Below are 16,486 nucleotides of genomic sequence, written 5' to 3' on the forward strand. Positions count from 1 at the left end.
CGATCTTGTGCTTGCCTGAACTGTCTGACTTTTGCAGCTGATCAGGAGATGGGCACAAGACTTTGCAGAGCAGTGGTATCCTGTAGTCCAAGACAACATGTGGTGCAAAAACCTAGAACTGACTGGACTTGGCTCACATTCCATTTTTTTAACCTAGGTTTTATTTTATTACAGCGCAACCCAATCTCACACTGGAACAGGCATAAGAACATAAGAACAGCCCCACTGGATCAGGCCATAGGCCCATCTAGTCCAGCTTCCTGTATCTCACCGTGGCCCACCAAATGGCCCAGGTTGCACACCAGATAACAAGAGACCTGTATCCTGGTGCCCTCCCTTGCATTGGCATTCTGACATAGCCCATTACTAAAATCAGGAGGTTGTACATACATCATGGCTTGTAACCCATAATGGATTTTTCCTCCAGAAACTTGTCAAATCCCCTTTTAAAGGCATCCAGGTCAGATGCCGTCACCACATCTTGCGGTAAGGAGTTCCACAGACCAACCACACGCTGAGTAAAGAAATATTTTCTTTTGTCTGTCCTAACCCTCCGAACACTCAATTTTAGTGGATGTCCCCTGGTTCTGGTGTTATGTGAGAGTGTAAAGAGCATCTCTCTATCCACGATATCCTTCCCATGCATAATTTTGTATGCCTGAATCATGTCCCCCCCTCAGGCGTCTCTTTTCTAGGCTGAAGAGGCCCAAACGCCATAGCCTTTCCTCATAAGGAAGGTGCCCCAGCCCAGTAATCATCTTAGTCGCTCTCTTTTGCACCTTTTCCATTTCCACTATGTCCTTTTTGAGATGTGGCAACGATAACTGGATACAATACTCCAGGTATGGCCTTACCATCGATTTGTACAACAGCATTATAATATTAGCCGTTTTGTTCTCAATACCTTTTCTAATGATCCCAAGCATAGAATTGGCCTTCTTTACTGCAGCACATTGGGTCGACAATTTCATCAAGCTGTCCACCACCACCCCAAGATTTCTCTCCTGATCTGTCACAAACAGCTCAGAACCCATTAGCCTATATGTGAAGTTTTGATTTTTTGTCCCAATGTGCATGACTTTACACTTACTTACACTGAAACACATCTGCCATTTTGCTGCCCATTCTGCCATTTTGGAGAGATCCATCTGGAGCTCCTCACAATCACGTCTGGTCTTCGCCACTCGGAAAAGTTTGGTGTCGTCTGCAAACTTTGCCACCTCACTGCTCACCCCTGTCTCCAGGTCATTTATGAAGAGGTTGAAGAGCACTGGTCCCAGGACAGATCCTTGGGGCACACCGCTTTTCACCTCTCTCCATTGTGAAAATTGCCCATTGACACCCACTCTCTGTTTCCTGGTCTTCAACCAGTTTTCAATCCAGGAGAGGACCTGCCCTCTAATTCCCTGACTGCGGAGTGTTTTCAGTAGCCTTTGATGAGGGACCGTGTCAAACACCTTCTGAAAGTCCAGATATATAACGTCCACAGGTTCTCCCGCATCCACATGCCTGTTGACCTTTTCAAAGAATTCTAAAAGGTTTGTGAGGCAAGACTTACCCTTACAGAAGCCATGCTGATTCTCCCTCAGCAAGGCCTGTTCGGCCTGCGCTGTATCCAGCGCAAGGTTGGGGTCCGAAGTGGTTCAGTCAGAGGCAAGGGGAAATGTTTCCCCTTACCCCTGCGTAAGCCATAAGCCACCACAGCCCCAATGGATCTCCTTGGACTTGCACCAACTCTAGAGGTGGCGTAAGTCCAAGGAGACCAGAGCAGCTTGCAGCCACTCTCCGCTGCTTGGGGAATGGGTTTGGGGTCCTGCATAACAGCTGGGTTCCAGCCCCACCTCCCGCTCCTTGCCTGCCTGCCCCCGGGACCACCCCCTGCCCACCCTTCTCCCACCCCGGAATGCCTCCCTCCCACCTGCTCTCTCCAGTCCCTTGCATCAGCTGAGCTTCCCAATGAAACCCTCCCTGCCCAAATCGGTGCGGAGGCTGGATTCAGCTTCTGCAAGCTGGTGAACATCCCTGCACCAGTCCAGCCAACTCTTGAGGAGGCACAAACGTACTTTATGGCATGTGCTTTACATGCTTTACAGGATTGCACCCCTAATCTTTTAAGAAATTCATATACTTTTTATACGCTATAATAGCTCTCAAAGCAGGTTACATCATAACAAGTACAATAAGATCTTTAAAAGCAAAATGCATACAACAAAACTTATTAAGTAAGGATATCATCTACATACTCAGGAAAATCCTGTCCCAAAAGCCAATTTTGTCCAATTTTCAGAAATTAGCTTAGAATTAGCTAAGTGGGCCCTGGTCTTTGGGAGGCAGATTCAGCCCCAAAGGGGCAAACGATCAAGAAGGCCCTATTTCTTAAAGCTACCTGCCCAACAGGGCTGGCCCTTCTATGAGGCCAACTTAAGCAGGCCAACTTACATCAGGAAGCAGGTTGGTGGGGAGCAGTCTTCTTGGTCCACCTTCCTGTGTCCCTTGTTCTTTCTTCTACTTCCACTCCCTGGATTAGAAAAAGGAAGAAGAAGCCAGAGTGGAAGAGGAAAAGTAGAGGAGAGTACTGGGCTAGAACATTGGAGAGTGGGAATAGCTGGCACATCATTGATAAGGATTTGGCATGCTACCTCAGGTGTGAGGTCTTAAGCCTACCCTGCTGCTTAACTTCAGAAGGCTAAGTCCCTAATCAAGACCTCCTTGAATGATTTTAACTCACCTGAGAGTACATATGATCGAATGTGCAGAAAGTTAAGCTGTATTGAAAGTGCTTTGGGGTCAAGGGAGCTCACTTTGCTAGGAAAAGAGCTCATTTTGCTGGGGAAAGAAAGAACAAGATGAGGCAGCATCCAAGCCCTACAAATAGCAACACATCTGCTTCTTGTCCTCTTTACAGCTCTTAACAGGTGCCAGTCACCAGGTGCAATCTGCAAAATTAATACTTTGCCCAACTTTTTCTACAGGTATCAACTGTGAGCTGGAAATTGATGAGTGTTTGTCACAGCCTTGTCTGAACGGTGGAACCTGTCATGATAGTCTGGGTGGCTATTACTGTTCCTGTCCACTTGGTTTCCTTGGTGATCTCTGCGCAGTCAACATTGATGAGTGTGCGAGTCAACCATGCCTCCATGGGGGGCAATGTAGAGATGATATCAATGGGTATGTACTTTCAGTGTGGAAAAACCTGTTTACAACAGATGACAAGTGCAATTTATCCTAAAAGTCTGAAATCACCTTAGATAGGCTAAAAAATCTGAAAATGCTGGTTTTGTGCATCAACTGAACACTTAATCTTTTAATGATTTCATCAACGTTTGAGGGAGTAATTAGAAATTCACTCATAACCTAAACTCAGCCAAAGCTACCAGTTCATGTTGTCTTCCCTCCCCCCAAAATAGGCTACTTCCATTTTGTGGGGGCAGTCCCAGAGCTTACCTTGAGGTGAGGGAACACATGTGGCCAGCTACAACAGTGGGCCTGTAGATTCTGGCTTTTCATCAGCAGAACTGCTGTCATAAAGCCCAGTTAGGATTGGGCTGACTGTGTTATTGGCATTCCTAAAAACATTAAACGTGGGCTGCTTCTCATGGTAGTGGTAAACTGGTATCAGGGCTGTATGACTTCAGACTGCCACTGGGGGGAACACATGATGAAATGCTCCTTCATACAAACATTTCCTCTAAATATAGAAAAATAGTCAAGAAGAAGGTTAGACTAGAACCTTCCTTGTTAGTGTTTTCTATAAAGAGATGTACGGCGCAATCCTAACCCCTTATGTCAGTGCTTTCTGGCACTGGCATAGCGGTGCCATTGGGACATGTGCTGCATCCTGCAGTTGGGTGTCTCTCACAGAGGCCTCCTCAAAGTAAGGGAATGTTTGTTCCCTTACCTCAGAGCTGCATTGCCCTGCAATGGGGTTAGGGGTTCCCTTACCTCAGAGCTGCATTGGGGTTAGGATTGTGCCCTTAGGGAGGTATGTAAGTTTTTTGTTGTTCAGAGAGCAGCATTCAATCATGGGAGCCCGCCACCTGTAGTCTGATATGGCACAGCCCAGAGTCTCAGACAGAGGTTTATCACCTCAGTGAAAACTAGATCAGAGTTTCTCAGTCAGAGAGTATTAATGCTTTTCAATACAATCACAGTTTATGACAAATATAATACAAAGTCTTCTAAATTGTTTCAGATTATTTTTTAAATAGAAATCTTTCTGGTTTAAATAGCTTTGAAAAATAGCTTGGCCATCTCAAAAAGCAAACTTTGGAATGAAACCAAGAAAATGCAAATTCCTTGATTTTCTTATCGCACAAGAACAGCTCTCACACTGACTTAAAATTCCCTATTCTGCTTGAACAGAATTATAGCTGTTATTTATGCCACCAGGCATTGTACAGCTGTCCACTGAACTAATTGGTCCACTGACAGAGTCACAATCTTCTGCTCTCACTAGATAATGTGAAACGCAAATTTTGCACCATCGGCCATGCTGGGAATATCATTCTGCAGAGGCCACTCTGAGGACAATTATGCATGAACTGGACCAATTTGAATTTGGTGAGTGATGAAATTTCAAGCTAGGAGCCTGTAGATTTGGGGGCTAGGTTTCAGCATGTAAACCTAAACTGTGCAAATCAAAGTCCAGCTTCTGATCACTTGGGATTTGCAACTGCCCAATTCAAATTTTAAGAAATTAATCAAATGTGGAGCAAAAATTAATGCCAAGTCTAGCAGTTACAGAAAAATGTGTTTGTCTTCTGAATGGCCTATCAACTATCCATTTCACAAGCAACTGTGGTGAATTGAAATATATGGTTTCCTATTTAAAGTTGAAACAGTTTTTATAAAAATATGCACATGGAATACAGATGGAAGTGAATGTGAACCATTAGATGATAGGTAAAATTGGAGACAGGTGGAAACGGGAGACAGCTGGAAACGGGAGATTTCGGAAATGTGGTTGCATTAGAAGGTGCAAAGTGAGATTAAAAATGAAACTGGTAAAGGGAAATTGTGAAGTGGAAAGAAAATCAATATGGAGATATTCAATAGGATTGGAGAGGGACAAGGACTAGGGCGCTTTCAGAGACATGGCTGCCCAATCCTGAGCTGCCTGGCGCACAGGGTTGCAGTATCAACTATAATGGTTGCCACTGCATCCTGAGCGCTCAGCAGGCAGCGCCAGAGGCTCCTCTGGAGAAGAGGACTTTTGTCCCCTTCCCCTGGGCAAGGTGAGTAGCCCCGCAATGGGGCTAATCAATTCTAAGGCAACCCAAGTGTTGGCGTAGAATCAAGAGCCTCTGTATCAGGCAGGTGGCCCAAAATGGAGGCTCACTATCCAGTGGAGCAAAGCTGCACTGGTCCTGCCTCCATCCCACCCTGCTTCCTCCCCTGGCATGCCTCCTCCCTGCCCTCTCCCTGCCCTCCCTCTGCCTCCCCCCGTCCCAGAACACCTCCTCCCACGCCCTCACCTACCTCTCTGCTGCCTGGTGGTCTGCCTGACTGCTGAGCAGCAGAGCACCGGTACTCCATTGGTACTGGCCCAGTGCTAGCCAGTGCTGTGCTAGCACCAGCGCTCCACTGGCGCTGAGGGCCGTAAACGTGCCTTACGACATGTTTGCAACAGTGCACACCGATGGTGAGCCAGCGCGCACTGCATAGAATTGGGTCCTGAAATAACACATTCTTTTGCTCAGAAATGAGTCCCTTTGAGCTCAGTGCAAACTGTGTGTATGTAGGATTGCAGCCTGCAGTAAGTACAAGGACCAGAGGAAGGCCTCGAAACAAGTACATGCAACAACTTAAAGAAAAATAGGCAGAGGTGCATGTTGCCTTGAGAATGCTTGCACAAGACTTAGAAAAGGAGAAAGTTGTTAAAGGCCAATCTATGGGGTGAAGCCCAGAGAATGAAGAAGGTGAAATGATGATGATGATGATGGTTTTGCAATGCAGGTATAGCTGCAACTGCACAGACAGTGGATATATGGGACTGCACTGTGAAACATTCATTCCTTTATGCTGGTATCAACCCTGCCATAACAATGCCACCTGTGAGGACACACCTGAGAGTTATATATGCCGCTGTTGGTCTGGTAAGCTCTGCATTTTCTCATAACTGATCATCGCTGATAAAAAAAAGTCTAAATTCTACATCAAGGAAATTCACATTCGATACTACAATATGTTGACTGTTGCACCCTTTATAAATTATATGAATGATGCAAATTTTCATATGTAAATTAACTTTCTCTGCATAATTTATTCTTTTTTTTCTAGTCACAGGGAGAGATAATAACCTGTTCCCCACCCTTGACCATTGGAAATCTTACATAAGGTGCAATCCTAACCAACTTTCTAGCACCGAGGTAAGGGCAATGCAACTCCAAGGTAAGGGAATAAACATTGCCTTACCTTGAGGAGACCTCCTTGTCTGCCCCCCAATTGCAGGATGCAACACATGCCCCACCAGCACAGCTATGCCAGTGCTGGAAAGTTGGTTAGGATTGTGCCCCTAATTCCACTAATTATTTAAAATATTTGCGACCCATCTTTTCTGTCACTATAAGGGAGGCATGCAAGGCATGCACCTACATATTAAAACACACAAAAATTTAGAATCAATAATTTAAAAATTACAACCAAACAAATCTCACATTGAACAGTATACAACATCAGGGGAAAAAATCAAAACAGTGTAAGTAAGAGGAGATGGAACAGAGCAACATGAAGGTAGGTCGGAACAACTAAATGGAACAAAAATGTTTTCAGTCACCATCAGAACAGTGGAGTGTTGGAGCCAGGCACACATCCAGGAGCAAATGGTTCCATATCCTGGGTGCCACTTTAAAGGAGGCCCTGGTGTCATTGCCAAATGCATCTCTGCTGGTGGTGGAACATGCTAGAAGACCCTTTCAGTTGATCTCAGGGGGCGGCCAGTTTCATATGGGGAAAGGCGGTCCTTTGAATACTTTGGCCGCAAGCTGTTCAGGGCTTTAAAAATTGAAAGCAGCACCTTGAATTGCATCCAAAAACAGACTGGCAACCAGTTCTGCTGCTAAAGCAGAGGCCTGCTAACAATCATACAGCAGCATTCTGCATTAACCAAAGTTTCCAAATGGTCATCAAGGGCAGCTCCACTTAGAATGCGTTTCCGTAATCCAAATATGATGTAACCAGTGCATGGCCAACCATAGTCCAGTCTGATTCAAGAAAGGGTACAGCAGGTGCTCCAGCGGAAGCTGGGCAGAAACACCCAGCAACACAGCTAACATGGAGGGATTCATGTGCGAGACTGGGAACACTCCCAAACTGTGAACCTGCTCCTTCAAAGAAAGTACAGTCCCATCCAGGACAGTCTGACACTCCATCGTCTTGGTTACGGATCTCCTAATTATTTTTTTTTTTACCCAAAATATTTATACCTCGCCATTTCTCACCTAGTGGAGAAAGTCAAGGTACTTACATCGTAATTAAAACAATTTTTAAATACAAATCAACAACAAAAGTTAATTAATAATAGAAAAATAGCACACTATTCAAAAACTAATGGAAAATTCACAACAGCAAAAGGAGAGTCAACCAATGTCAGAAAAACCAGAGAAGAAAAAAACCCAGAAAGATGTTTCAAGCATCTCCAAAACACCTGTAAAGAGAAACTAATAGCACCTCTGTCTTGTCTGGATTTACTGTCAACTGCCATAGACAGGACATTGCTATCAGCCATATAAATAAGGTCAAGACAAATGGCTGGAGTATACAAAATTAACCCCCCCCCCACAGGTCTACCCTTAACCCCCATCTTGTGAGCAGGGAGTGAGAGAGATTTAAAGCCAGAGTAACAAATAGGCTTAATGGACCAGGTTTCTTGCAACAAGATTAAATCATATCTCTCTAGGAAAGGACCAAACACAGTGTCACTGAGTTTCCTTGCCCAGCCAGCCACATTCCAGGATAAAACATGCAGGAGTAAATTCCTGGCGGCCAGATTGAGATTGTCCCTAAAAGTGGGATGGGCGACTGAGCGAAGCTTTATCCGTCATACAGGCTCTAAAGTTGTTGTTTTTCCCATGTGTCCATTATTGGATGAAGAACCCCTCAAGGAAGACAGCCTAGAAATTGAGGAAGATGCATCTCTGAATATATACGGTTGCAGGTCAACAGATGGTAAATTAGTTGGTTTCGAGTTATATCCCTCTGCTTCTGCATCCACATCTAACTTGAGAGCTGAGTGAGAAGCAGAAATCTCCTTCGGGCCTTACAGGACATGGAAGCTAATTCTAGCTCCTCAGTACATATGGCAGCATGCAGAGAAAGATTCATGTTGGACTATGATGGGCTTGGAAATGGAAAGAGTACTTTCAACTTTTCTTTATAAGATTTTTGGCTTACCCCATTGTGTCTCTCACACCGCAATTTGTTTAGAAGCAGGACAACAAAGACTTGAATGTACAGCTTAGTGCAGATTCATTAGTTTTTGGTTAAGTATTTGTTTTAATAGGTGGAATAACTCACTGATTCAGGATTTGCTTTCTGATTCTTGGACTTACTCTGGCTATACTCGCCTTTTTAGTAAGCTAAGATCGATTGGTATAGCGGAAGACCTGGTGGGTACTGACTCTTTGATGCCGGCCAGAAAGATCATAATCTCTAGATTGAAAGATACTGAATACCAGGGACTCTTTGCTGAGGCAAAGAAAACCCACTCACCCTTACATTTTCAGATTTTTCTTTCTTCTGGCCAGTGTTCTAGATTTTTATACATTTTAGATAATCCTTTATCTCATTGTGCCTTTACGTTCGCCAGATGTAATGTGTTCCTTTCCCGGGAACTGGATCTGAAATTTAATAAAACTACGCAACAGCAATTGACACGTTCCTGTGAGTTGGGATCCAGGGAGTCTCTGATCCACATAGTGCTCCACTGCTCGCTTTACAAGGAGTCTAGATCTATGTATTTGGACCCGTTTTTTGTCAATCACTTCGACCGTCATGATGAATTGAAATTACAGATTTTACTTACAAATGAGAAAATGGTAAAACCAATGGCAGACTTTTTATATGAGATTTTAACTAAATGTAAAATGGAGGGACATTTTACTTGAATCTATATTTATTTTGTTCTGATGACCTGCTTGAGTGTAGTCCTTTGTGTAAGTTGCTCAGGCAACTGTCAAGTTCTATGCCTAATAAAGGTCGTCTCTGTCTGTCTGATAGGACATTGCCAAGAACTCCCCAGTAAGCCATGGAGCTGCCTTAGGGCCCATTCCTATCCAACTTTCCAGCGCTTATGCAGCCATGCCAATGGAGCATGCACTGCATCCTGCAGTTGGATGGCAGTCATGGAGGCCTCCCCAGTGTAAAGGAATGTTGGTCCCCTTACCTCAGGGCTGCATTGTGGCTGCATTGGTTCTGGACCGTTGGATAGGATTGGGCCTTAAGGCTGCAATGCTATATACAGTTTATACTACAAAACTATATACTCATGCTGGCTCCCATTGAACACAATGAGAGTGATTTTTAAGTAGACATGTGTAAGATTGCACTGTTAGCTTTACAGTTACACAGAGATTGCTCAGGGATCAACCTCTGGAATGGGCCAATGCTAACATGTGCTGTTGCAGGATTCTGCTGGGTCCCAGGTGAACATTTTTGCTGCTTTCAACTGCTAGTTGAGATTCCGTTGGCTGAAGATTGCAAGCTCTGATCCACAGATTGCCTTCTTATTGTAGGTTAGGTAAGACTATGCCTTACCTAAAAGCCACTCACTGAATCCATGTATCTGTCCACTCATGAGGTTTAAAACTGTCTCATATCTAAGTCTTTTCCCACTGACGTTTGTACAAATTGGGGCACAATCCTAACCGGCAGTTATGCCAGCATAGGAGGCCCTGGAGGGTCACAAACATGCCATAAAGCACGTTTGTGCCTCCGTGGCTGGGAGCCGTGTCAGCGCATTCAGATGCGCTGATGTGCGGAGGCAGGCAGAAGCCTCCATGGTGGCTCCCGCACCGACGCAAGCAGCAAAGGTAGGCGTGGGGGGCGTGGGGAGGGGGCGTTTCTGGGTGGGGGGAGGGTGGACGATGGGCGGCCCTGGAGGCGGGCGCGTGGGGAGCCGGGGGTGGGGCTGGGAACCAGCGGTTATGCTGGATCCCAACTCCTGTTCCCAGAGAGAACGGAGCAGCTTCCAGTCGCTCCGCTCTCCTCGGACTTGCGCCACCTCCAGAGGTGGCGCAGGTCCGAGGAGACCCATAGGTCCGAGGAGACCCTCCTGGCTTGCCTGCTCCAGCACAGGTTTGGACTGCGCCCTTAGTTATTATTTGCACAGAATCACACTAGCAAACAAACAAGTGTATATAGAGTTGGCCATGCACACAGTGTTCCTCGCGCTGGTCTTCCCCATCCTTTCCAACCTCTTAGATCTTCCGCAATCGTTTTCAACAGAAAATTGTCATTTCCAAACTGAATGTTGCAAGCCCAAACTGAAAACAACAATGATCACATGTGCTTGGCAGTGTTAAGTGATATCTTTGCTTGTTTTCCATCCTGCAGGCTATACAGGGTCCCACTGTGAAATTGACATCAATGAGTGTAGCAGCAATCCTTGCCTCCATGGGAGTGAGTGTGTGGAATTGTCATGGACAGACTGGTATGGAAGAATCCCAGAACTTCCCTTGGAGTTCAGCTACCAGAGGGCATCAGGTTATGTCTGCAACTGTGCTCCTGGATTCACAGGTAATTCAGCCTCCGAAATTGATAAACTTAACTAGTTAAACGTCACAGTCCAAAGGGTCCCCCTGGTGGACATTTGCTGCCATTAGAGACTGTGGACTGTTTTCACAAGCAGCTATTTCAGACTTCGATCACACATCCACATTGCGTACGTTATAAGTACACAAGCAGCGGCATGCGTACTGAATATCCATTTCTGTTTTTACAGAGTTTACACATGGTGGCTTCTCATATCATATTTGATGGTGTTTACACAGTTTCCTACGGAAATAAAATCTGTGTGACGAAGCTGTGTGATAAAGAATTGCATGTAAATCAGTCCTACATAAGAACAGCACCACTGGATCAGGCCATAGGCCCATCTAGTCCAGCTTCCTGTATCTCACAGCGGTCCACCAAATGCCCCAGGGAGCACACCAGATAACAAGAGACCTGCCCTGCAACTGGCATTCTGACATAGCCCATTTCTAAAATCAGGAGGTTGCACATACACATCATGGATTGTAACCCGTAATGGATTTTTCCTTCAGAAGTTTGTCCAATCCCCTTTTAAAGGCATCTAGGCCAGATGCCATCACCACATCCTGTGGCAATGAGTTCCACATACCAACCACCTGCTGAGTAAAGAAATATTTTCTTTTGAGAAATATTTTCTTTTGCTTCTTTTGCTTGAAAAACTCTCCCAACACTAAATTTTAGTGGGTTTACCCTGGTTCTGGTGTTATGTGAGAGCGTAAAGAGCATCTCTCTATCCACTATATTCTTCCCATGCATAATTTTGTATGTCTCAATCATGTCCCCCCTCAAGCGCCTCTTTTCTAGGCTGAAGAGGCCCAAACACTATAGCCTTTCCTCATAAGGAAGGTGCCCCAGCCCAGTAATCAACTTAGTCACTCTCTTAATCCCAACACCACATGTCATTTGTTTCTTGGGAAATAAGTGCTTACAACTCATTTGGGTTCATCCCAGAATTTTTTTTCCAGTGTCATGAATATCATTTACATCAAAATGCATGTATCTGGATACCTAACCAAATAATACTATAGATCTCTAGACTAGACAATTTTTAAAAAACAACCACAAACATTCAAAACACCCCCCCCCCCCCGCCGCCACAATACTCCCTACATAGCCTATAGGTTGGCTTTCAGCCAGGAGAGCAATTACCCTTCAGCTATGATAATATAAAAACCAGCTGGAGTGTTTAGTTTCAGCCAGGCTTTTTTGCAGTGCTGAGCTTTGGAAAATGCCTCAAAAGCGGACATCAAACAGTGGGACCTGGTCTATGATTTCTTCACCTGCACTGAGAACCAAAGTGAAGAGTACCTCTGTGCACATGCAAAAAACCTTGCCTTCACCAATGAGCCACCATAACCCTTTTCCACTATCAGGGATTTAGGGCCCAATTCTAACATACCTCAGTGCTGGCACTGAGCTCCAGCGCTTGAGAGGTGTCAGCACTGGTGCCAGCTGTGGTGCTGAGCTCAGCGCTGGATGGATGCTGCCCAGAGCACAGTAGGAACTCCAGGTGGCAGTGAGGGCCCTGGGAGCAGGGGAGAGGTGTTCCGGGGCAGGGGGGGCGGTGGAGGGAGAGTGGGGCAGGGGTGAAGCACTGGAGCAGCAGGGGGGTGAGACCAGTGGAGCAGGGTGCAGGGTGCTGCAGGACTCTGCTGGAGCCTATGTGCCGTGTCGGAATGAAAAGTTCGGCATGAAGCTCCTCCAGTCTGTTCTGGCAAAACAGCTGCTGCAGAATGGAGGAGACTCATTGCAGCCCCTGCGCCCTTACTCAAGGGGAGGAGACAAAAGTCCACTTCCCACGAGAAGGCCTCTGGCAGTCCCAACGGTGCCACTGAATGCAAAAGTAGCCATTTTGGCAGCACTGCACCCAGAAGAGCCACCAGGGATAGGATCAGGCTGTTAATGGGCAAAACGTATGTGTTAGGGAGTATGGCTTTCAGGATGCTTGATCTCTAATGTTTGTAAGGGTTAAACCCAAAAGCAGCTAGTAAGAGGTGCTTCACATTCCCATAAGTAGTGTATTGGTACTAGCCATAATGGCCATGTGCTACCTCCAGTTTCAGAGATAGTTTGCCCCTTAGAACACATGTCATGAGCAATAATGAAATAGGGCTAACTGCATATAAATCTTGCTTCTGGACCTCCCCAAGGTAGGCCACTGTGGGAAATGGGCTAGATCCAGTAGTTTGATCTTCTTTGGTCTGAGCCATCAGGGCTCCTGTTGTGTCCTGATGCTTTCTGTTCCATTCATGGATCTTATTTGGACATCCTTCTTTCATTAAACATATCTGAATTAAACTAGATTTTTTTGGATTTTTCTTTACATATTTCTATGTAAACACACTATGTCACTGGCAGAATGAAGGAACTGGTAAAAATAAGGTATATGCATCAGACATGCAGTGAAAATGATGATAACTCTACTAATATCCTTTTACTAAACTACCTATAAGAATAACTGATATTGTGTGTGCAATCATATAATCTAAATGGCCATAGACAAGGTAATATAGTGGTTCCCAAGCTGTCAGCCATGGTTTCCTGGGGAGCCACAGAAACCAGCCAGGAGAGCCATGGAATAACCTTGAAAAAAAAACCTGCTGCCCTATACAGTGTATAGGATTGTAACCCTAATAGGGAGCAATGGCCAGTGGCCCAGTAGGTTGAGGGAGCAGCTAGTCGAAAAGGTTTGGGAATCGCTGAGCTAGTGTATGGTAGAAATTACCATATGGCACATGCAATGGGTTGTACAAGGTCAGTGGTTATTTGGATAATTGTCAAAGAACCTTTCCATGCTCGGAAACTCCCATACATGTTTGTCAGAATCTCTGTGCTTTGAGGAGGGTTCTGGGAAGGTGCACATTCCAAACTCTTACATGCCTCTCTGAGGATGTGCACAGTCACTGTACAGGTGCATATCTAATTAACATGGCAACAAGATGGGTCTGAGGGCTTCATTCTTTCCTTGTACAACCAAAGTGCACTGTATAATATGCCCAATAGTATTCTAGAGGCATGCATGGCATATGTGGGTGTCTTCTATAAAATCAGTCCTTTATCCACCTAGATCAGCCATTTTTGACACTCTCATGGCACATTGACAAGGTACTAAAATTATGATTTAAAAAAAAAACTAAAAAAAACCCCCCATCATTTTTACAATTCACAAGGCACACCATGCTGTTGGTGGGAAGCTCACATCCCCTAAAGGCCCTACTAACAAATGACCCTCCCACAGCACATCTCAGACAATTTGCAGCACACCAATGTGCTGTGGCACACTGGTTGAAAATCACTGGCCACGGCACTGAAAATCACTGTCTGGCTCTCAAAAACGGGTCTTTTCCACACTCCAATTGGAGATCACCTTCTGCACATATCATTAGCGGGTTGCCACTGAGCAACTGCCTTTTCTCTATCTACTACAATTGATCCTCTCATTAAGGAACCTCTGAGAAGTTTCGAAGGCACTCCTCAGTCTCCTAGAATGTAGTGTAGCCTAGCCACAGGTGAACTCAGATTTGAGTCTTATAATTCTGTGACTTCTTATAAGCTTCATTTGCTGAAGGCAGTGGGACATTGTGAACCTATCTGCTGATTCCCCTTCCCATTTATTTCCTTTCCTGATCCTTTTGTTAAGCAATAGCAAGTAAATATGGCACATGGGACAAGTCACCTCCCTCCGCATATGTCCCCGTTACCTCTTAAAAACCATATTCCTGGCAACAAACATAATCAAGTTCCATCTCAATTTCTGAATGTGTCAAAAAGAAATGACACTACATGCTACCTTGATGGCAGACCAGCAAAGTGGATTGAGATGGTGGAAATGACTCTTTTCAGTTCCAGGGATATACACAGGCTCCATTAATGTCACACCAACAACAGATTAATGAAGCCCAAGGCTGATTTGGGACAACTATAATTCATTTGACAGTTAAATGAGTGACTGGGTCCATGGTTCATGAATACCTCCAGCAAAGACAAGATATTGAGGAAATGTTTTTCTAACAGTTCTAGCAAGGTCAGTGACTGGGATACATGCAATATTTCTTCAATGAATGGCAGAGTCCATATGCTCTTTCTGTTGTCACCTGCCTTACTAGAAAGAACAGTCTCGGGGTTATTCACAGCTAACAAAAGTAGGCTGAGTGATGGCAAGGTTGATGTTTGTTGAGTTGCAAGAGGACGATCACAAAAAACATTTGAACATCTTGGTCCTACAGTAGCAAGTTCTGCTAAAGATGCACACATAAAAGATGAGCGATTACTAGAATACAGCTATTGGTTTGTCGACTTTACAAGGGGATCATATAACTCAGCTGGTTATGCAGCTGACCAATAAGTGCCACACATAATTTAGTTACAGCTGTAACACGTGTGTAGGCTTTGAATATGGTCAAGACTTGGATCAGGGAGATCTAGGTTCAAGTCCCTGCTCAGTCATGATATGCTTTTGATGGCCTTAGGCAATTCATTATTTCTCATCCTGACCTACCTCTGAGGGCCGGCGTGTAATAGTAAGGAATGATTTTGGACAACTGAAATCCAAATCATCCCCACATTATGAGAAAGATACTAAATTTAATACAGATACAATTCTAACTTAGAGACTGTACGTATCTGGGGAAGGGGGAAAGTGATTCACTGCTCCTCACTGCCAACTCCTTTCATCCACAAAGGCTATCAAAGTCCCCCAAGGTTCATGCTAGAGGGAAACCCAACAGACTGCTATTGATGGCTGGTGGTGGACATTGGTTCCCCCACAGCTCAGCCTGATGTTCTGACAGCCATAGGCAGTTTCTGTAGCAATACAGAATCAACTGCCTGATTTAGTGGCAAAAAAGATTGAAAACAGCCAAACCCCAGAGGTCCTCAAGGGACCCTAAAGGAAAACAGCAAAACAAGAAACATCCAGGGTTGTGTTTCTTTTCCTTATGCAAGGTCCTGAAATACTAATTTCCCTCGTGTCTGTAGACATTTTCCAGTATGTCCTATCTTTGAAGCAGACTAGCAGTGAAATAACTGACAAAATCAAGGCAAGCATCTCCACTGCAAAGCCTGTTTTTTAAACTTTCTGCTGCAAGATTTTGGGCCAAGCAGTTCACCTCTGCAGCAGAGTTGCTGGTTACACATGTACTGTACATGTACCTCACTTGATTTCTCACACTTGGTTACTGAATGCTTGATGAATCACTGGTGAATATGTGAGCTGATTCTGTCAAATAGTATTTTGTGCAAAGTGATATGAAAGTTCTTTCTGAGGCTTACAACTTGCGATGGTTCATTCACACATGCAAGTCCCCACTTGACACTGTAGTCATCAAGGGGTGAAAAAGGATGTGTGAACCAGCCCTATGAATTCACAGGGAAGAACCCAATGATTCAAATGGCATAGTACAAGGTATGAAGTTTAGCATCACCATAAAATCCAAGGAAGATTACACAGCTTTCCTAAAGTGGGCATGCACCAGGGTAGATTTGCCACTGGACAAGCTGGATATTTGCCTCTGGCACTCTTCTTCAGGTGCACCATGCAATCAATTTGCAACATGTAATCACGTATCTTCTCATACAAGGTGAGGGGTGGAGACTGACTGAACCTTTGCAGGAAAGACAAAGAGAGTGAAGTCTTCTCCCACAGCCATACCATCTCATCCCTATATTCACATCTCATTTACAGCCCCACTGAATTTTGTTCCAACCAACCTGGAGTGGGAAAGAAAACTTTTGAGCT

General features: G+C 44.8%; 1 protein-coding gene across 1 annotated transcript in view; it reads left to right on the top strand.

Annotated features, from left to right (window-relative positions):
* Positions 1–16,486, top strand: part of CRB1 (crumbs cell polarity complex component 1) — a 131,830-nt gene that overhangs the window by 44,670 nt on the left and 70,674 nt on the right. Inside the window, exons 3-5 of the mRNA XM_066624551.1 lie at positions 2,973–3,168; positions 5,956–6,095; positions 10,552–10,734. Coding sequence (XP_066480648.1) covers positions 2,973–3,168; positions 5,956–6,095; positions 10,552–10,734 — 519 coding nt within the window. The remainder of the gene's footprint in view (positions 1–2,972; positions 3,169–5,955; positions 6,096–10,551; positions 10,735–16,486) is intronic.

This window comes from Tiliqua scincoides, chromosome 4, assembly GCF_035046505.1.
Source record: "Tiliqua scincoides isolate rTilSci1 chromosome 4, rTilSci1.hap2, whole genome shotgun sequence".
Classification (NCBI taxonomy): Eukaryota; Metazoa; Chordata; class Lepidosauria; order Squamata; family Scincidae; genus Tiliqua; species Tiliqua scincoides.